At 40.2% G+C, this 22,988-nt stretch overlaps 1 protein-coding gene across 1 annotated transcript; it reads right to left on the bottom strand.

Moving 5' to 3' along the window:
* Positions 1-9,233: 9,233 nt before the first annotated feature.
* Positions 9,234-20,897, bottom strand: LOC133022873 (primary amine oxidase, liver isozyme-like). Its single transcript, XM_061089781.1, has 7 exons — positions 19,345-20,897; positions 16,111-16,121; positions 15,027-15,142; positions 13,904-14,070; positions 12,956-13,088; positions 12,591-12,843; positions 9,234-9,280 (listed from the first exon to the last, which is right to left on the bottom strand). Exons 1-7 carry the CDS (start codon positions 20,889-20,891, stop codon positions 9,234-9,236), a joined length of 2,274 nt encoding a protein of 757 aa, XP_060945764.1. The 5' UTR covers positions 20,892-20,897.
* Between the last annotated feature and the right edge of the window lie 2,091 nt (positions 20,898-22,988).

Genomic DNA, 22,988 nt, shown 5'->3' with positions numbered 1-22,988 from the left:
AGACAGCACTTGGAAGGCTGGGGTGGAGTTATGAGAATGTACATATATATATATATATATATTCCAACAATGGCCCATTAAATAGATTAGCTTAAGGCATTATAGGATAGGGTAAACAGCGATTGGCTCCTCTAATGGTGTATTTTAGTTGAAAACATGCAGGTGACTGATCTTGTTGCTTGTCCAGCAACCAACTCCAAGTCTTAGTCCCTCACCAAACATTAAGAATCAAATCAAACCAAACTAAAGCTTGCCTCATGCTCTCTCTCTCTTGCTCTCTCTCTCTCATGCAGGTGAGCTTCGGACCCCCCTTTCTAGACTCTGCCCTTTAAAGTTAATACATTTTAACATTCATTGTCTTTCAAATTTACCAGATCTTTTGTAATTCACGGCTCAGCTAACATGTATTTATAATTGATACTTACTAATTGATACACATGTTTAATGCCACCATGAGGAAAAATAATAATAACAAAATGTTAATTATTATCTTTATGCTGAACAACTTGTCACAAACCAACACCACCCTCAGTGCAACTTCACCAATGACGGTTAAGTTGTACCGTCAGGTGTGTTGTGCTAGTAATGCCCAACTTAAAGTAGTATAGGATTAACAACTGATTAATTCCAGTGACCTGGTCACGTCTTTATATAATCCTAGATCCTAAATTTGAAGGAAAAGAGCAAATTTGGCTGCACTGACACCACATTTTTATCCAGAGTAATTACTACTAACTGTACTAAGGACTTATAGCCTAACTTCAACTGTGACATAGGAATATATATTTATCCACCTCATAGCAAGATACTGTAATCAGCTGTACATTTTTAGCTGCATACCTGTCCCTTCCTTCCCTACATGTGCTACCACTGAAGCTGGATGTAAAGACTACAGGACCAACAATGAATAGGTCCCCTGTTGTTGTTTCTTCCAGGTCCCATCAGGTCACTCAGAAAAGGATGTCCGGGCTAATCGCCGGCTCTTGCCGTGCTTCCTGCCAGCCTAGTGGGAATTGTTTTTCCCAGATTAGGCACGCAGCCATCATTCTCTCCTGCAGTGGTGTATAAAGTACTTGAAAGCCATACTTGAGTAAAAGTACAGATATCTTACTTGAAAGTGACTCCGGTTAAAGTAAAAGTCACCCGTCAGAAAATTACTTGAGTAAAAGTCTTAGAGTTGCTCATATTAAATGTACTCAAGTATCAAAAGTATCTGGTGTTGAAATGTACTTAAGTATCAAAAGTAAAAGTATAAGTACCAAAATTAAAAATGCTAAGTGCTTTTTATAGTAGGTCTATACAGACACAAAACAACCCAAAATTGTTCAGTTCAGGATTTATTTCAACTGACTGAAAAATTATAACAACACTATATATATAATGTATAATTTTACAAATTTTGAATCGAGATGCTGAGGTTAAAATAGTATTGGATAAGTGCATCTGAACTTCTAGAGACAACAAAGAATCAACACAACAGAATAAACAAGTGCCTCTTGATTCTACCTAAGAACACTAATAGACCTGCCACTAATAAACCAAATGAACCGTTTGTGTCTATTAGTTTTGTTTTGTAACTGCCTGGATGTTTACCTGCCTGTATACCTGCCCGCCAGCTTGTCCACGCATCTACAAGTAAGCCTGTTTATTTATCATTAGACTATCTCCACTGAATGGGCCTGCGGTTGTGTTTGCATTTGTTTCCAGCAGGGTGACAATACACCTGTAGGGTATCTTGCCTGTAGGGATGACAAAGTGAAGACACAACCCTGCTTGAAGTTGTACACATTAGCCAGTTTGCACAATACATATATAAAGACTCAACAGCTTCTAAGTTGTGTTGAGTCAGCACAAAGGACGACTAAGGATTGGAATTGTCAATATATAGATATATATTATATCTTTGCAAAAATTACATTGGCATTATAGCGAGTGGAAAACTGGGCCTGATTACCCAGGGTTCCATTTGGCGAGGTCCATTAAAAAACCTGAATTGTGTGCGTGAATATGCAGTAGTCCACGACACAGTGTTTGTTTTTGGTTGTGTTGGCTGAAAGTTGTGTTTGCGTTTGCTTATATAATTGGTTAGGTTGTTTGTTTTTCCATCTCGACTTGTTTTAAATCTGTTTGTTTTGTTTTCGTGGACGTGTAAGACTAAGTAGACACGGCCAACCAATGATAGTCTATTTGCCAACAGTTTTTGTTTAAACCAACTACTTCCAATATTTTCTTTAAGAAAAGTTAACCACTTGCTGCTTCGAGCTGTGTATTTATGTGCAGATGTTGAAACGAAGCAGGAAAGGGAAAACGAATGTGAATCGAAAAAGGAATACCTTCAAAAAATTATGTAAAGTCACTTAATAAAAAAAGCCTCAAAAAGCCAATTCATTTGCCTGAATAATAATCCTTACAATTTCAATAGGGCCTCACGTCGGTCAGTGCCTGTCAGTGCGCGGGCCCTAATAATGAAGACTGAACCGAGCTCCTGCAGGAGCGAGAGAGCGAGAGAGAGGTGCGCCGTGTGTAAAGGTGCACGTTGCGCCAACCTCCGCAAAAGTATTTCTACTTTGTTACTTCCCACCACTGCTCTCCTGTGTTTGAAAGCTGACCCTTTGCATGTGTTTTTGACAGCCACATATTTGTCAAGCGTTTCTACAACATTTGAATTCAAGACAACAGCCGCGGGCTTCACATGGACTATGGCATGTTCAGATAAAGACAGTGTTGCGATGTGAGGAAACTTTAACCTGCAATGAGCAATAATTTGTTTTTAAGGGTTGGGTTACTTGAATTACATATCATCCCCCTTTTCCATGATACAGTGCAACGATGCAATGATGGACTTAAGGCGTATATGGATGACACAAGATGAGGCCAAAAAATCTCTTTGACGGGCTCTGTCTAGTTTTCATTTACATTTATTTTCATGTTCTTGGGCTTTATTTGTACCTGTTTCGTATGCACAGAACAGAGTCGGAGCGATGTGTAAGCCACTTCCAAGGCAGTACTTCAGATCTATTGTCCATCTGTCACTGGGGTTAGTGATGCAGGTCCCAGGTTTATCCCTGTAAACAACAGGTGACATGAACTTACAGAAAATGTTGCTAACACCTCACTGCAGAATTAATTGAATACTTTCATACTCACATAGCACCATGTTAATTATTTTTACCATAATCGCTGTAAAACACAAATATATGTAATTCCACACATTCTTCCTTTACGGAGTTTCATGCTTTAAAACGAAAGAACAAGTCTGAATGACATAATATTAAACAATGACTTATTAACCAAGTTTATGTGAAATGTAAAATAAGTAAACCTGGAGCTCAGAGGTTTCAATTCAAGTTAGAACAGGGACCTCATTTAAAACTGTTGCGTACACACAAAATGGGGACTGCCAGATGCGTATAGGCTGCTTCCCACATACATGCAAACTTTGACTCATTCATATTTTATGTATGGTAAAGAGATTAAAAGAGATGAATTGGATAACATCTGTATAAAAATTAGAAAATTAATTGAAGGAGTAAAGTCACTAAAAGCTGCTTCTCCTTTTTTAGACTTTGCACCACCAGCCAGGCCACTCCCCAGAGATCTCAGAGGTCTCGTAGGGTTGTATTGCACTTGTAAATGATAAATGGTTTTTCTTTACATAGTGCTTCTCTATTCTTGGTGACCCCTCAAAGTGCATAACAGCAGAGTTTGCCATTCACACACACATTCATCCATTGCATCTATTAGCAGCCCTTTTTTTGGTTTTCCCAGAGAGGCAGTTGAGTTCAGCATCTTGCCAGAGGACATTTCAGAATGCAGATGGGAAAGACTGGAATCAAACTGCCGACCTTCTGGTCGGAGGAAGACTGCTCTACCCCTCAGCCACAACCTTACAGTTTGTCTGTTAAGGATTTAGGGGTAGCTCCTTTAATTGAGGGCGGCTGTGGCTGAGGGGTAGAGTGGTCGTCCTCCAACCTGAAGGTCGGCGGTTCGATCCCCAGTCTGAACCATCTGCATGCCGAAGCGTCCTTGGGCAAGATGCTGAACCCTCAATAGCCCCCCATAGAATAACAAAGTGCTGCGAGTAGATGCACTGTATGAATGTGTGTGTGAATGGGTGAATGTGAAACTGTACTGTAAAGCGCTTTGAGTGGTCTTCATCAGACTAGAAAAGCGCTATATAAATACAAATCCATTTACCATTCCTTTAAGAGATTTAAAATCAATTTTGTGGCTTATTGGCAGCCAGTGTAGACATTCAAGAACAGGGAGGATGTTGGCTGTCTTTTGAGATCAAGTCAAAACTGTTGCAACTGAGTTGGATGAGTTTTAAGTTTCTTTTTAGGAAGGCCTGTAGTCATGAAATGTGTGATGAATAAACATAATATGAATACTCCAAAAATGATGTAGTAGAGTTGTTTTCAGATATGAACTCCAGTGGATGACAGATTAATCTCTGGAGTGTTCAGGTAAGGGCTATTAAAGCTAGCAGAGGCAGGATATAATATAAAATTCAGCTGCAGAGATCACATGTTTTTGTTTGCACCACAGCATAGGTTCTTATAACCAAAAACTCTCTTGACATCTTTGTCTATGTCTTCTACGTGCATGGTAATTTAGTTTTATTGAGTTTTTACTGCAAGCTGTCACAGAGAAACGTGGAAAGTCCAGGGGCTTTCCCTTGGACGTTTGCTTCTCACACACAGCCCCTCAAGAGAATATCTTGGGGTTCTCCAGAGTTAAGTAAATGTCTGAAAGCAGCTTTTTCTCAGTTTAGTATGATATTTGATTGATGATCATTGGAGCACGTACTAAATAAGAACACAGAAGAGGTAGAGTTCTTCTCATGTGGTTTGATAAATTATATTCTGTTCAAATAAAGATGCAAGATGTAAGATGTTTTCATTTTTCGATGCCTGTTCCCAAGCGTTTGAGAAAGATTATGATGTTGATATATCTAGAGAGAGAGAGAGAGAGAGAGAGAGAGAGAGAGAGAGAGAGAGAGAGAGAGAGAGAGAGAGAGAGAGAGAGAGAGAGAGAGAGAGAGAGAGAGGAATTTCACTGGTCTGGTTTCAATTTTCAACTGGTTTCAAAACCATGAGGAAGTGTGTGTGTGTCTTTGTGTGCGTATGTGTTCGTATTTTCACATCTTGAAAGTAATTTTGTTGCCTAAAATTCTTTCAATGCAACACTGGATTCAACCACTGAACATTAAAAGAGAAAATAAAATAAAAAAAGTACAAATAGTCCTTTATTTAGAGAATGTACAACAACACTACAATAACCCAGAAAACAGTAGAAAAACAGACCAAGTGAATAAAACATCAGTCAGTTGTTCAGTAGTCACAGCCTGGAGCCATTTAAGTGCACAGTGTCAGTTTAGAATGTATACACTGTAGTTTACCACTACAAATGTCTGTCAATTCAAGTGTGTAACACTAACAGCAGAAGCTATGGGCTGTAGGACTACATCTATTTGAAAAATAACAATCAATGAATGGCCCAGTGTGTAGGTGTATGGAGGATGTAGATGCAGAAAATGTAATGGATTATAACCTCAAACTAAGAATCATTGTGTTTACTTTAAAATGAGCCCTTTATATCTACATTGAAAGCAAGTCCTCTTCCACAGAGTCCACCATGTTTCTACAGTAACCCAGGGGGGACACTTCAAACACTGGCTCTACAGGGCCTTTCAAGGTTTTATGTAAGGCCAATGTAGGTTCACCAGCATGTCTGGCAGGGTGAGGAGAGTTTTTTTTTATTTGGTTGCAAAATGCAATATCGCCACAACATATCACCAAATCCTGCATTCTGAAGTTCTAATGACCCAGATGCAATTCATCATGAAAGCTAAAGGGTATACATATTTTTTTCTCAGCTGCCCCCACCTTACTTCTTACATGAAAACCTACAGAGAGTGATTTCTCCAGTACCCTGATTGATATGCAGGCTATCAGGGATACTGGGAAATGCTATACTGGGTCAGTGAAGCATAAATCCTTTTCGTTCTTACCAGCACTGTAATTCTTTTATACAACTTGACTTTTAGTTAAGCTAAAAAAAAGACCTTTTGTCCATCTCTCATGAAGAACGTACGACCTAGCACCATTTTTTTCTTTGCAGTCGCCATGATTCTTGTCAGCCATGACATGTAAGTAATACATGCATGTTTTGTTCATCCTGATTGTAACCAGACAGTCACATTCTTTTTCCAAACTAGTGCCCTTCTACTTAAAATATTTTGTGGTGGCCTTTACCAGCCCTCCAGGATCAGGGTTGTCTTCCAGCCTCTCTCCTTGAATTCAGTAGCCCACAACTTTACAAGCTGTCAACTTTCTCAGAGCTTAAACAAGATTTTTCTTTCTTTCAGTTGTAAACTTTAAATCCTACTTTTGGTTTTGCCAGCAGTGTCATTGTCACCTTTAACAATATTTCTGCCTAATCATTTATTCTGCACAAGCATAAGCATTTTTATACACTGTTACGTGTGGCCAGGAGGTGGGGCTCTGTGTGAGAATGTGTGTGTGTGTGTTTGTGCCTCTCTCCACCTTTCTCTCTCTCTCCACGCAGCCAGTCCTCAGGTGAGACTCATCACCTCGTCAGCTGGAGCTGACTTAAGGAGGCTGTGAATTTCTTTCTTTCTCTCTCTATTCTTCCATGCAGGTGAACGGGTGAGGAGACCGAGGCTCCGGTTTCCCCCATACCAGAAGTCCTTTTGAGCTTTTGTTATGTTGGTAGTTGGTTCGGGGGTTCCCGGTAGTCCTGTTTTCGGATAACCTTTTTCTTTCATTTAGGTAGTGGGTTATTTAGGCAGACTTAGTTCGGGGGTGAACACTGACTTCGACGGCCGATGGCTGGCTCAGTGTTCCCCTCTCTATTGTTTGTTTTGGCCAGGAACCTCCAACCCTTTTGGTTTGTTGCCTTTCTAAATATTTGTTTGTTTCAACCAATAAACATTTGTTATTATTTAGTGGCAACAGTTGTTTCTGATTCGTTTATTTGATGTGTTCCGGGCCTCACGAGCCATTTCTTATAGGTCCGTAACATACACGGACTATAAACAATGTGCAGACTGTGTGGTTTTCCCTTCACATATGAAAAATACAACAGGAGATTTTCATGACACCAGCTTATCACCAATTGCTAGAGAACTGGAAAATATCTTGAGCCTTCTCATTGCATTCTCATATACAGCATCTTTGGATCATTTCTGGATATTGTCCAGAGCACAGTCCAGGTCTGAAAAATGCTATACTTTAACCATTACTTAAGCAAGCCAGCCATAATGAATGTCACACTTAAAGCAGTAAAATGCAAAGAAAAGTTTGGAAACATGATACTTCTTATGTATTATTATTGCAACTCCCTCCTGGCAGGTCTACCTGCTAGTGCCATTCGACCTTTGCGCCTTATCCAGGATGCAACAGCTCGACTGGTCTTTAACCAACCTAAATTCACTCACACTACTTTGCTCCTCCGCTCACTTCACTGGTTACCAGTGGGTGCCTGCATCCGTTTCAAAACACTAGTGCTTGCGTACCAGGCTGAGAACGGATCGGGTCTAGTCTACATCCAGGATATCGTCAAACCTTACACCCCAGCCCGTCGACTCCGTTCTGCATCTGCCAATCGGTTTGTTGCTCCCTCACTGTGAGGGACAGCTAGACACTCAACACAATCATGACTGTTTGCTTTCCTGGCTCCTAAATGGTGAAACGAGCTCCCCAATGACATCAGGACAGAAAGTTTACACCTCTTCTGCCACAGACTAAAAACAAATCTCTTCTGACTATACCTTGAATAAGAAAATTTAAAATAACAAAATAAAAAAAACAGTAGCTCTTTCTTTTTTAGAATATTTTATTTTTCCAAATATTTTCACAATGAAAGAGAACATGCAGAGCATACAGAACACTCTACATTATACATTACAGAAAATTACATAACAAAATAAAAAAAATACACACATAGATGAAATAAAACTAATTAAATAAATAAAGTAAATAATTCCCCCCACCCAAAGAGAAAACAAAAAGTTTGGGTGCATAGGATGACACATCACAGAGAAATACCGCAATGACACAGTAAATAATGTAATTCAGAGGTCCAAATAGTTACAGTCCTATGGTACCGTTGGTGGTGTATCCATGTACTCCAAATAAGGCTGCCAGATTTTCAAAAATAACTTATATTTCTTTCTGAGACTATACGTAATCTTTTCAAGAGGAATACAACTGTTCATTTCCACAGACCATCTGTGTATGAGAGTCGGGGAATCAGACTTCAAAGTCATTGCTATACATTTCCTGGCCACACAAAAAGCAATTTCTGCAAATGTACTTTGGAGCTTTGTTAAAGACCCGTTGAAAGTTGTGAAGTTTCCCAGTAAACATAGCTCAGGATCCAATGGAAAGGTTACTTCTGTGATCTTAGTTAAGGCATTACAAAAGTCATACCAAAAGGATCTCACCTTTGTGCAAAGCCAGGTACAGTGTAGGAAGGAGCCAACCTCTATACCACATCTAAAACACATTTCTGACAATTCAGGTTTGGATTTATGTTGCTTCTGTGGGGTGAGGTACAGTTGATGAAGAAAATTATAATGCACACGTCTGTACCGGGCATTAACCGTTGCTGACAGAATGTTCTGGCACAAATCTGACCTGAGTTGAGCATCATTGCTATATTCAAGTCTGATTCCGATCTCACCCTGGTTCTGTGTAATCCTGGTTTTGGGCACTCATTCAGCAACATGGAGTACATTTTAGAAATAAATTTGCACACATTTCCCTCATGAAGCATTTTTTCCATGTTAGTTAACACAGGTAGAATCATGAGACGTCCTTTATCAAAGCAATCTTCCAGATGCTGGATTCCCCTGTCATGCCAAGTCTCCAGAATCTTATTATTTAGAGTCATGGGTACAAGTTAATTTTGTCTTAGAGTTGTTTTTGGTGACAATCTCAAATTCAGTCCAAGATTTTTTTGAACTTCATACCATATTTTAATAAAATGTTTCAAAATAGGATTATCGGTCCTGTTGGATATGGTTTTGGAGTTCCATTTATAAATACAATCATTAGAAGCTCCTTCTTTCAGAGGATGATGTCCAATTTGTATCCAAGAGGGGGCATCATCACCTTCAAAAAGTGACGAAATATATCACATCTGGGCCGCTAAATAATATTTTTTTAAATTGGGCAATCGAAAACCTCCTAGGTTATAATCCCATGTTAGTTTTTCCATTGACACCCTTGGGATTTTACCGTTCCATAAAAACTGTCTAACGTGTTTGTTGAGTGTTTTAAAAAAGGTTTCAAGTAATGGAACGGGTAAGGACTGGAAAAGATACTGCAACCTCGGGAGAATATTCATTTTCCCATAGTTTATTCGACCAATTAGAGTAATGGGTAGATTCCTCCATCTGTTGAGGTCTTCCTCGATTTTACTCGGCAATGGGAGGTAATTCAGTTTGTACAAATTTTTAAGATCATTGTCTATAATTATTCCTAGATATTTAATATTCTGGAGCCACTTAAATGGGATTGTTTGTTGGTGTTCGGTGTGATCAAAGTTCGTGAGTGGAATAATTTCACTTTTTTCCAAATTGACCTTGTATCCTGAAATAGCACCATAGGTGTTTAGCAGCGTCTGTTATTTTGTGAGAGAGTTAACCGGGTCTTTTAGATACAGAATTACATCATCTGCCAGGAGATTCATTTTATGATTGATTTGGTCCACTCTGAGCCCCTTTATATCTGGATCCCGTCTAATTGCTTCAGCAAGTGGTTCAATAGCCAGGACAAAGAGTCCTGGAGACAGAGGATAGCCCTGTCGACTCGATCTACTCAAGGGAAATGCTGTCAAAGTCTGTCCATTTGTGGTCATTTTGGCTCTGGGTTTATGGTAAAGTGTTTTCACCCAATTGATAAACAAATGGACAAATCCAAACTTGTCCAAAACTTAAGTGACTAGAGGGGCCGTCCAAATAAATACCGTCCAAATAAATACAGCCACTCTAGCCTATCAAAGGCCTTTTCAGCATCTAATGCTACAGCTACACGAGGTTCAGTTTTAGATTTCATTAGATGGATAATATTAAAGAGTCTGCACAGGTTATTGGCTGATGAGCGTTTCAAAATAAAGCCACTCTGGTCTGGGTTTATTAATTTTGGCAAATGTTGGCCAAGCCTGTTTGCCAGGGCTTTGGAAATCAATTTATAATCTGAATTCAATAATGAAATTGGTCGAAAAGATGAACACTTTAACTACTGGATCTCTATTTTTTTGTGAATCACAGTGATTATGGCAGTGGAGAATGATTCAGGAAGGGTTTGAGTTTTAGATGCCAAATTAATTACATCCATTATAAGGGGGGTTAGTAAGTCCTTAAATTATGTGTAGAATTCAGGGGGGAAGCCATCCTCTCCCGATGATTTATTGGGTTGTAGTGAGCATAAGGCCTTTTAGATTTCTTTCTGAGTGAAGGGCAAATCAAGATTCTTTTGGTCTTCATGGCCGCGTTTCGGCAATTCAATAGTGGACAGAAATGTATCAATCTTAGATAGATCCTCTGCGATTCTGATGTATATAGATTTGTATAAAACTGTTTGAAGGCGTCGTTGTTTTCTTTTGGGTTGTGTGAGATTGCACCAGTTTCAGTTTGAATTGCATTAATTGTCGTTGAGCTTTCCTCTGTTCTCAATTGCCAGGACAAGATTTTGTGAACTTTCTCTCCCAATTCATAATATTTTTGTTTGGTTCTTAAAATGATTTTTTCAACCTCATAGGTATGTAAAGTATTGTATTTTAGTTTTTTTTTAACCAGCCGTTGGTAAAGTTCTTTATTCCCAGATTGTTGAAACTCCTTTTCCAATTTCAGAATATCTGGTTCTAGCTCATTTATCTCTGCCATATATTTCTTTTTGATACACTTTGTATAAGATAATATTTGCCCTCTTAGATGATGTTTCAGCGTGTCCCATAATATGAACACACTGGGGGAGTAGGGGCAGTTTATCTCACAGAAAATTTGTATCTGGTCCCTTATAAACTGGCAAAAGTCTGGTCTATGAAGGAGAGTAGGGTTCAGACGCCATCTATATTGGTTTGCTGGTTTTTCTGGCATCAAAATAGATAGGGTCAAAGGTGATTGATCAGACAGCATCCTAGATAAATATTCAGATTCTAGTGTTCTATGAATTAACTGTGTTGACAATAAAAAATGTTGATCCTGGTGTGAGAGTTGTGTGGGCAGGAGTAAAAGGAATAGTCTCTAGTTTGAGGGTGCATCTGTCGCCACACATCAGTCAGGTTTAGATCTTTCATAAATGATAAGGTAGTCTTGGCTGCTTTTGTTTTGGATGTTGTTGTAGCTGACTTATCTAATATAGGATCTAAGCAAAAATTTAAGTCGCCTCCTACAAGTATGTTTTGTTGTCCCCCCGATACTTTCATAAAAATATCTTGAATAAAGGATTCATCATCATAGTTGGGTGGGTATAAGTTTAACAGTGTCCAGGGTTCCGAGTAGATTTGGCAATCAACTAGGACATAGCGGCCTGCTAGATCAATTATAGTTTCTCCAATTGTAACTGGAATGTTTTTATTTATTAAAATAGCAACCCCCCTGGCTTTAGAGTTAAATGAGGATGATAACACGTGTCCCACCCATTCTCTTATCAGCTTTTTATGCTCCTGTGTGGTAAGATGGGTCTCTTGTAAAAAAGCGATATCCGTTTGCAGTTTTTTAAGTTGTGTCAAAACTCTCTTCCTATTAACTGGTCCATTTAGCCCATTCACATTAAAGCTAACAAACTTAACTACCCTATTCATTAATACTAACTGTGTACATCAGAGTGTCATAGCCTCCTTATAAATGTGCAAGAGCCAGTGTATCTCCCGTGATGAAGAAAAAAAGATAAACCAAAGCACCAACATTCAACAAGAAAACAAACCCCTTAAAACAGTAGCTCTTATATGGCATTTACATATTGCACTTTGTAGTTTGGCTTTCTTGATTCTTGTTGTACTTTCTTGATTCTTGTACCCTAATGGTTGAATGCACTTATTGTAAGTCGCTTTGTATAAAAGCGTCAGCTAAATTAAATTAAATGTAATGTTTGAAATTAAAGTGTTGTTGTTACGTTGTGCCTCCAGTGGAAGTGAACATTATTAATGGGAAAACAAAACACTGGTATTGCAATGCATTGTTGGCTGGTTATTAAAGCACCAAAAAATATTTGTGGTTTATTCAATTTTCTGAAGTTTTATTCTTTATCCCCATCCTTTTATGGGCATATTTATTAAGTTTGGACAGAGCCAGGCTTGCTGTTTCCTCCTGCTTCCAGTCTCTATGCTAAGCTAGGCCAACCACATCCCGATTCTAGGTCTGACAGACAGGTATAAGTGTGGTATCAATATTCTCACAACCAGAAAAAAGCTCATTAATATATTCTCAAAAATAATGAAAAAATTCCTTTACTCAATTACTTGTTTACAGTGCAGCTTTAAAACACATGCAGCACTGATAATGAACCCTCCCAATTTGCCTCTATAATCATGTTCAATCTGGCACAAACGTCTTTATGCATGGTAAGTGAAGGGCTCTAGCACGGGGCTGCAGGGCCCTTTAGCAAGGCAGGCCATCCTGTTGGTCCCACAGCTAGTCTCGCTGCCGGGGACAAAGTACACTCCATCAGGAGAGTTTATGGATGGATCCTCATCAAAGTAGTTGTGGGGCCGCAGCACGACCCCACCCCCATTACCCACAGTTAAAGTATTGGGGATGTCCTCTGAATGTGGTATATGGAGGAAACCGGCGGTCACCCAGGCAACCAGGTCCTGCGGACACATACACATTACAGAAATTCCTTTAGCTATGTTGTCTGATTTAAGGTTTACAATTTTTTGCATTATGTTATTAGTTTTACTTATAGATGCCATAGAAATACACCTCATTTTCAATGCTTTCGTTGTCTGCAATGTACTTGCTGAAGTCAACAGCTGGAGACCAGAAGTTGTTTTGATTGTACAGACTGCTGCTGGTCTGCTCAGAGTCCCTATGCTTTGTAATGGCAACCTTATACCTGGAGACAGACAGAGGAGGTGCAGATAGAGTGGTCACTACAGGACCACAGCAAACTGAATTACCTTACATTGCACTAATGGCGTCAGCATTATCTGACCTTACTGAGAATGCATGGGATGGAGCTAAAGCATAAAACACGAACATGTTTACTGGTGACGTTTGGTGTGTTTACTGCTTTTTTACTGCTTTTGTGATAAAACTATAGCATACGTATTCAATGACAGCCCAGAGTAGAATATTTACCTGTTGACCCTGATTAATAATGTTGTCTTTAAAATGTCAATCTGTTTAATCACAAACATAAGCCCAAATCTGAATCCAAAAAAGTTATTTTAGAAATTTGGTGGATTTTACTGGTATTGCTGCTTAAGTTACTGTCAAGAGATTGTTGTTAGTTTTTATCTGTAGCATAAGAGAAGAGTAACAGTCACGCCTGGAGCAGAATAAACAGAAGAAGTTTCTAACATACAGTTCTTATATCCAATCCTCGTGAATATCAGTGCTTCGGGCTTTGAAACAATTTCCACATTGAATCACAGGCACATCCTGTGTCTCCAAGCTTCCCCTCTCCACAGGGGGCCTCATCCTATAATTGTTACTTCCCAGACCAAGTACTGACTATGATCTTTCAATAGCATAGTTAATATAGCAAATTAAAACCAATGCAAACCAAATTGAGTCTGCTGGGGTTCATATGTCATAGCCCCATGGGTTTCTTGTGTCTGACTTAACTTTTAATCATGGGACAATGACATGTTTTCAGTCATGAACATTTAGGGATGAGAGGGTTACTCTGCAGGTGTCTAGTCTCACCTGGCCCAGGACATGGCCTTCTCCTCAGCCTGGCTCTCTGGAAGGTGGTCACCTGCAAAGCTGTACACCTGCAGCCTGTAGGAACGCTTGTGACCCCAGCGGTTCAACTTGTCACTGGCGATATGGAGGTAGCGAGGAGTCTTGGTGTTGTATCGCAGGGCTGCCTCCTGTGGAAGGGTCACAGTGGACATTATTCCCATGGTCACCATTTAAGAGTTGCTTTGTTTGCTGCCACAAAAATAGTGCATAACAAAGTAATAAAAGCAATAAAGTAATAAGTGATAACACTGAGAGAGGAGTGCGTGAATGGAAGGATTAGGAAGAAACATGTGTTAAGTGATCACAAGGATTTCCTATCCCATGATGATGACCATTCTGCTGATATAGATTCTATAGATCTGTGATCATGGGTCTTTGTGCTGAACTGAGTCCAGTATTACACACATTTGTTTGCTTCCACCAGCTCATATTTGTATAATGTAAGTGTCAGTGTATGTGGCACCACCTTTTCTTTTTCTAATCTTTTTTTTTTTTTTTACATCTGTCTTGTGTCAGAAACATCATCAACACACCTGCAGTGAATCCTGCAGAGGACGTCCTGTTTTATTGTTACATGGGCTCATTCAAACTTTCTCTGGAGCTTTTACTAGGGGGCTGGCAGGAGAAACTCTAGAGAAACTCTGGAGCCCCTTACTCTGAGCATTTCAGGAGAATATCTTGAGTTTAGTACCCTGGCTAATAAAAAATACAGTCAGGGATTATTATGTTTGTTTTTAAAGGTCAAATAACACAGTTTAGTAGGAAATGGCACTGAAGAATAAGGGAAGAAATCAATCACAATTCAATAATGTTTCCCACACATGTGCATCCTTTATCACAAAACAACACTGAGACATCTTGGGGCCTCATGCTGTCTCAACACCAGTGGTGTATTGGTTATGAGGTCAGAGAGGCCCACTGGGACAAATTCCGCTGGGCCTGACTCACCCAACCCAAGAAGCCCCCTCCCCCTAGTCCAGGGATGAATTTCTTATTAGACCTTTGTTACAGAGTGTTACTCCTGACTCCTGCTCTTTAAAACTCAAGTTAAAAACAAAGGAAGTGAATAAAGATAAAAGCAAACCTGCTCTGTTTTGAGTTGATTCTCCACCAGCTGAGGGACCATAGCATAGTGATCAGGCATCCATGGCAGAGACACGTTAACAAACTTCATGTCTTTGGTATGGAATACATTCTGTACTCCTGCAGAGGAACAATGAAAACATGTTTGTAATAATATTGCATTCAGTTGTTTGGTTTGTGACAGGTTAATTCCTTTAAAATTCGGTTCCCTTTTTAAATGAATCCAAAGCTGTACTGATCAATATTTTTCTGTCTACAAGTACTGAATGACTATGTATATTGATCCACCCAAAAATAATTATTGCTATCTCAGACGTTCTCCTCGTCCCCAGCTCTATGGAGCATTTCAAAGTCACTTTGTTTTAGGCTTTGCATATGATACATTGATCAAATCTGTTCCTGCATCAGTTTCACCTCAAAAGACAATGGACACAGAGCCAATTTCTGGGATTTATAATGGTTAATCCCAGGTTGGAAATCAAACGCATTGCTTGCCCTTTATCAAATCTATTCAGCGCATAGGTTATAACATCAGCTTCTGATAACAGACAACGTGGGCACCTAGTTTTTAGTCTATAGGAGCAGGAGAGCTTTTAGGTGAGTGGCTGTCAAAAAAAGAAGCTGATACATACAAGGACCCCACTATATCACCATTACATAAAAAGGCCCCTTGGTAAGCCGCCTTAAATTCAGTGATTCTATAATCCTGGCTACGGCCGAACCCTGGTCAAGGCATCACGTGGCCACGATGGACATATCAATCTTTTCATTTTTCTAATCCAAACGTCATGGTGAAATCATATCAGCCTTTTCTCTTTGACCAGCTTTATACTTGTTATACCCCCCTGTACCGATAAGCAGGTTTTAATGTGGTGCTTCATAAGATGGCCCTAAGCATGAGCAATTATGAGCATTTTAAATGTCCAAGAAGAAGGCTGGAGTTAATTCATTTCATATATTATGTCAATTGTTATCATGCAAAACACAATATTATGTGAAAATGATCACTGATAATAGATTGGCAGCACCTAGGTGTAGGGTCCCTCAAATCCAATTATACTAAGGGCCCCATAAAGGCTAAGGACGGCCCTGGATACTGCACTCACCCAAAATGTCCAAGTCAATCAATCAATCAAGTTTTATTTGTATAGCCCACATTCACAAATAACAATTCGTCTCATAGGGCTTTAACATTGTGTGACATCCTCTGTCCTTAACCCTCAACAAGAGTAAGGAAAAACTACTAAAAACCCTTTTCACAGGTAAAAATATGTAGAAACCTCAGAGAGAGCCACATGTGAGGGATCCCTCTCTCAGGACGGACAGAAGTGCAATAGATGTCAGGTGTAAGAAAACATCATCAGGATTTTTAGCAGCATCGATGAGGGTAAACATTTTTCAATACTATGTGTCAGGCAGTCCTGCTGCAATCACAGTCTCTGGCCAGCAGCCAGCAAGACCACGATCCAGCATCAGGATGGGATCCACTATAATCCACAGTCATTGTCCACCGCCGCCAGTTAGAATCCATTATCAGCTGCCGCCTCGGTCGGGGTCCCTCATCATCCGATGCCAACGCGACAAAGGATCCTCCATTACAACGACGATCAGCTGGCACGATACAGAATCCACCGAACTGGATCCACCATTGCGACCTCTGACGCGCGATCCACAATCATAATCCATGGTGCGGCCACAGCTGTGGCCCTGCATCCGCGGGCGCTAAGGCACAGAAACTCCGGGAAAGGGGTCAGGTTAGTAACATGTACTGATCAGATAAGAATTATCTTGATGTGATCAATATGGAGAAAAGGAAGGAGAAGCAGGAAAGAGAAGCTCCGTGTGTCTTGTGTCATAAATTCCCTGTGCGTCTTAGCATCATCAGGGTTTTTTGCCATTTAATCAATTTTGGAACATCGCACTAATTAGCTCTAACTATAAGCTTTATCAAAAAGGAAGGTTTTGAGTCTACTTTTAAACGAACAGAGCGTGTCTGCTTCCCTAACTGAAAGTGAGAGATTATTCCACAGGAGTGGGGCTTGAAGGCTAAAAGCTCTGGCTCCTACTCTACTTTTAGAGACTTTAGGGACAACAAGTAAACCTGAGTTCTGGGATCGGAGTGCTCTAGTAGGTTGATATGGAACTAACATCTCTTTAAGGTAAAGAGGTGCCATATCATTAAGGGCCTTGAAGGTGAGGAGGAGAATTTTAAATTCTATTCTAGATTTAACAGGAAGCCAGTGTAGTGATGCTAATACTGGAGAAATGTGCTCTCTTTTCTTAGTTCTCGTCAGGACACGTGCTGCGGCATTTTGGACCAGCTGCAGAGTCTTTAACGACTTGCTGCTGGAGCCTGATAATAGTGAATTACAGTAGTCCAGTCTCGATGTAACAAAGGCGTGGACTAGTTTTTCTGCATCTTTTTGCGAAAGGACATGTCTGATTTTTGAGATATTACGCAAGTGGAAAAACGCAGTCCTAGAAATTACTTTTAAGTGACTATTAAAGGACAAATCAGGATCGAAGATCACTCCCAAGTTCCTGACTGTGTCATTGGAAGCAAGGGCAATGTCATCTAGCGCAGCTATATCATTAGATAATGTATCTCTAAGGTGTTTAGGGCCGAGTATTATAACCTCTGTTTTATCTGAGTTTAATAAGAGAAAATTGCGGGTCATCCAGGTTTTTATGTCCTTGAGACATGCTCGAAGTTTAGTTAATTGATTACTTTGATCAGGTTTTATTGACAAATATAACTGGGTGTCATCCGCATAGCAGTGGAAATTTACCGAGTGTGTCCTGATAATTTTTCCTAGTGGAAGCATATATAATGAGAATAAAATTGGAGAAGCAGAGAAGAGAAGCTGTCTAAGTAATGGGAAGGATTCTCAGCCGTTTCTGAGATCTCTATTGTTGGGAGGGTATTAGTGCCAATTGAGGGCAGGAGATGATTGATTTCATTTCTAATAGTTAGAATTTTATCATTAAAAAAGGTCATAAAGATATTGCTAATTAGGGATCGAGGAATACTGGGTTCGGTGGAGGTGTGACTCTCTGTCAGCCTGGCTACAGTGCTGAAGAGAAACCTTGGGTTGTTTTTATTCTCTTCTATTAGTTTTGAATAATAGGCAGCTCTTGCTTTGTGGAGAGCCTTTTTATATTCTTTAACACTACTCTTCCAGTCTAGGAGATTTTCAACACTGTTGCTGGAGCGCCACTTCCTTTCTAGTTTTCTTGATATTTGTTTCAACTCATGTGTCTTGGAATTATACCACAGAGCTAATTGACTATGTTTTACACATTTCTTTTTTAGAGGCGCTATTGAGTCTAATGTTAATCGTAACGAGTCTGCAGAGCTATCTACGAGGTGGTCAATCTCAATAGAGCTCGGGTTTTTAAAGGATTTGTTGTTTATGTCGACGGATAATACGGGTTTAAATGTAATCGGAATTATTTCCTTAAATTTAGCTACAGCACTATCAGGTAGACATCTAGAAAATGAGTTTTTTATTAGGGGCCTATATTCAGATAGTGAAAAATCGAAGGTTATTCAATTATGGTCTGATAGTACTGGATTGCGCGGAAGAACTGTTAAATGTTCAATTTTGACACCGTATGATAACACAAGGTCAAGTGTGTGGTTACAACAATGAGTAGGTTGATGTACACACTGACTGAAACCAATTGAGTCTAGTATTGAAATAAATGCTACGCTCAGGCTATCTTTATTATTGTCAACATGAATATTAAAGTCACCAACAATAATAATTTTATCGGTCTTTAGGACTAGGTTTGATAAAAACTCAGGGAATTCTGTTAGAAATTCAGTATAAGCCCCAGGAGCACGATAAACTACAGCAAATATGATTGGCTGTTGGTGTTTCCTGGATTGACGTGGAAGACTAAGAACAAGACATTCAAATGAGTTGTAGCTAAGTTTAGGTTTAGGATTAATTGATAGACTGGAATTAAAAATAGCAGCACCTCCTCGCCCGAGTTCCCTGGGGACGTGTGAATTTATATGACTGGGGGGAGTAGATTCATTCAAACTGACATATTCATCAGGATGCAGCCACGTCTCAGTAAGGGACAATAAATCTATATTGTAGTCTGAGACTAGTTCATTAACTAAAATAGCCTTTGAGGACAGTGATCTAATGTTTAAAATACCACATTTGAAAATCTTTGTTTCCTGTGTTGTTCCAGAGGTTGTGTTAATAAGTATAAGATTATTGTGTGGAGTTCTCGCTCTGTTATTGTTTAATTTAAATAATTTAATCGGACGGTAGACAGAGACAGTCTCTATGCGGTTGGGTGACTTCAAGTCCACTTTGAAGTTGATGAAGTGGGTGTGGATGTTGCCCAGGACATTTTCCGCCACCTGGTGCCCGTGTGTCATACTGCCGTTCACCAGGTAAGAGGAGGAGATGTAGCCAGTGGCGTGCACCTTGGCCTCCACTGCTCCGGTCTGGTAGAAGATGAAATCCCACATGTAGTCGTAGCTTCCTATAGCTGTGATGGTTCTGAACACCAAGGCGCTGTTCACCATCCCTCCATAACTGTTGTGGAAAAAGTCCGCGAAGTGCCTCCGCAGGGGCTGACCCATGTTGTGCTCAAAGATGCAGATCGAATTCCTGAATCTGACGGGGACTGGGACATCGATGTAGCGATATGTGTCAACGTAGGTGGCGGCGTAGGGACAATCCACGCCACGGACCAGTTCGTGTGCGAAGCGCCCTATACCGATGCTTGAATCAAAAAACTTGGTGAGCATCATCCCTGGTGTCACGGAGCCGTACACCGACATGGCCTCTTGTACGCTCAGCTCGTAGGCTATCCTCTCACCCTTGAATCGGACATCAAACACCCTCATGCCCGTGAGAGAGCTCAACCCGAAGGCGAAGCTCCAGTCCAGGTACAGGACCTGGTTGTGGTTCACACTGAAGCGCTTCCCCTCCATGTAGAACTGCTGCGGGGCCACTTGCAGAGGCTTGGTCCTGGGTTTCAGAGAGCCATAATCAGGGGACTCCTTATATACTATCTTCTTGACGGATCCACTGTCATATTTCTTTTGAAGATCTGCCACAGTGTGAAAGTACGCACCGTTATAAAGCAGCCGCTTGACCTCCCAGTCGGACGCGTTGACGCTCTTGTGGTCGACCAGCACCTCGAAGCCCACCGGCTGGATGTACATGCTGCTCGCATATCTGTGGAAGGCGATCCAGGTCTGTCTGTCCCCGGACCGGACTCCGCGGGGCATCTGCTCAAACGCGTTCAGCCTCTTGTCGTCATAGTTGAAACTCTCTTTCAGGAGCTTCTTTAGGTGGGAAAAAACTTCAACATCCAAAAACCGGAAAAGTAAAGCGTATTCACCGACAGTGACTGTGCGCGCATTGATGGGCAGCCCCTCCTTATACCTGTCTGTGGTGACATCTCTGTGGTGGGTCGGGTTAGGAAGAGGCCATACAAGGTTCTCCTTGATGTAGCCCTGGGCCCCGTGGAACACGACCACCGTCGCCTCCTTCACTGGCTTGGGACCTTTGTCGTTTAAGTAAGCCAGCGCGTCAGCTTTCTTTGGCAAAGAGAGGTCTATTAAGAACAAATAATTTCCAGATGGTTTGGTGAGTAGGTTGGTGGATATGTCCAAGTCTTTCTGACGCAGCATGTACTGCTGGACCTGCGTGTACTCCTCCTTGGTGAGGTCCGCGAACACAAGGCTGTGGTCGTCGTGCTTGCCCAGCAGCGGGTGGACGCGCTGAGCAGCACATTTGGGTGCCCTGCTGAAGGGAATGCCAATCAGAACGATGTTAAGGACGATGGAGACGAGCACAAAGAAGACGAGCGCACATTTCACTAAAGAGTTCATTTTCCACCCTAAGTTTACGCAAGGGCGCAGGGAGACAGAGCGCACAGGGTTTACAGAAGAGAGGCGCGACCCTCAACACCCCCCCCCCCCCAGCACGGATTCCACAATCCCTGACCCTCACTCTTCCTTGGATTCCACAATCCCTGACCCTCACTCTTCCTTGGAGCGAACAGTTACATGACTGCTGTTTCATCCAACCTCAGCTCGCCCACCCCTGCATGACAGGTAATTTTGTTTTAGAGAGCACGCTACTTAATCGTTTGATAATGATAGCGACAATGTGATGGAAACAGAAAATAAACTCTATAAATATGAATATGATCACACATGAAAAAATGCTTCATGCGCTTCGAGGTACACGTAACCATCTAACCAAACCCACCAGCAAGAGCCGTCTCCTTTTTCATGTTTCTACTTGAATTGAGAGTTGAAGTTTCCAAATCACTCAAAACAGGTGATGGGAACAAAGTTTGCAAAAAAGTGCAATATATTGTGAATCATGTTTTCTTAGTGTTATGCTGATAAAGTTTATTCTGACCAAACTTTGGTTAGTTCATAAAAATAATAAACTCTTTAGCCTTAGACAGTCTTACTAATAAATAAAAATAATAACTTTAGTTATACAGCACCTTTCAGAACAGCCGTTGAGTGCTTCACAAAGAGGATACAAAAACAAGAATACTAAAAACGACAAGATGCAAATTGATTCAATGTCATTTCCATATAATGCCTGAAAGTTTGTTTCAGGACTTCCAACCCCTCAGTCCATAAGAACCTGCTTCAGTGGCAGATTTCCCAGCATGCACTATTTCACACTGATGTGTATTTTGAATAAAATATTCTGGATGGAAACTTGCTGTGTATCTTTAGTGCATGTTACGTTGTTTCTTGTCTTGTTGTGAAAACAACAGTTACCACGGCAAAGGCTATTATCAGATTCTTACCCCCCTGCTCTCACAGCATACACATTTGTTTTGAGTGTATGTCATTCATGTCAGTCAGGTGGACACTTCCAAATCTTTTATTTATAACAGTTTTGTGCCTGAATGTTTCAGGATGTTAATTGTAATTTGAATTTGAAAGCAGTGTCAGACTTTAAAAATCCCAACAGTCGTTGTTATGAGTAAGTTCATACTCCTCTTTATCTTCACTCCCTTTAATATTACACAGAACATGCCCCCTGTGTCAATATTGTTAAAAAAAACAAATATTTAGAAGTTGCTATGGAAACTGAAATCATCAGCATTGTGAAAATGGAAATTGAGTCAAAAATTCATTTCAGTCCTTTGCTTCAACAAAATTTCAAAAAAATGATTGTGGCTTGAAATTATCAGTTGACAAAATTTCTAAATGTCTCTTTACTCATCCTGTCAAATTTAGTTATCTAGAATCAGGGTTATATTCACATACCAACCTGCATTGCAAATCCCCTGGAAATTCAACTTTTTCCCCATGTGAAAATAGCTACATGGTCTTCTTAAACATGCACACAATGACAGATCTGCACCTCAGACACATTCTGTCTGACTTGGAGTAAATTAACAACATTACATTTACTGTAACAACTTTGAGTTGTGGAGATTTGGAATAAATCAACAGATGTAAATATCCTAAGCTGGACATACTTGAAGAACTTAAGTTAAACTGGTAGACCCTTTTTTCACATTTCTTGTCTTGAGAATATGTTTTTATTTCTCTTCCATTGATTTTACCTTTGTTTTGATGGTGTAGGACTCAAATACGGTTGAGTAATGCCCAACTTAAAGTAGTATAGGGTTAACAATTGATTAATTCCAGTGACCTGGTCAAGTCCTTATATAATCCTAGATGCTAAATTTGAAGGAAAAGAGCATATTTGGCTGCACTGACACCACATTTTTATCCAGAGTAATTACTACTAACTTTACTAAGGGCTTATAGCCTAACTTCAACTGTGACATAGGAATATATATATTTATCCACCTCATAGCAGATACTGTAATCAGCTGTACATTTTTGGCTACATATCTGTCCCTTCCTTCCCTACATGTGCTACCACTGAAGCTGGATGTAAAGACTACAGGACCAACAATGACTAGGTCCCCTGTTGTTGTTTCT

The sequence above is a fragment of the Limanda limanda genome, chromosome 17 (genome assembly GCF_963576545.1).
Source record: "Limanda limanda chromosome 17, fLimLim1.1, whole genome shotgun sequence".
NCBI lineage: Eukaryota > Metazoa > Chordata > Actinopteri > Pleuronectiformes > Pleuronectidae > Limanda > Limanda limanda.
This window is presented reverse-complemented; position numbering and strand designations above follow the sequence as displayed.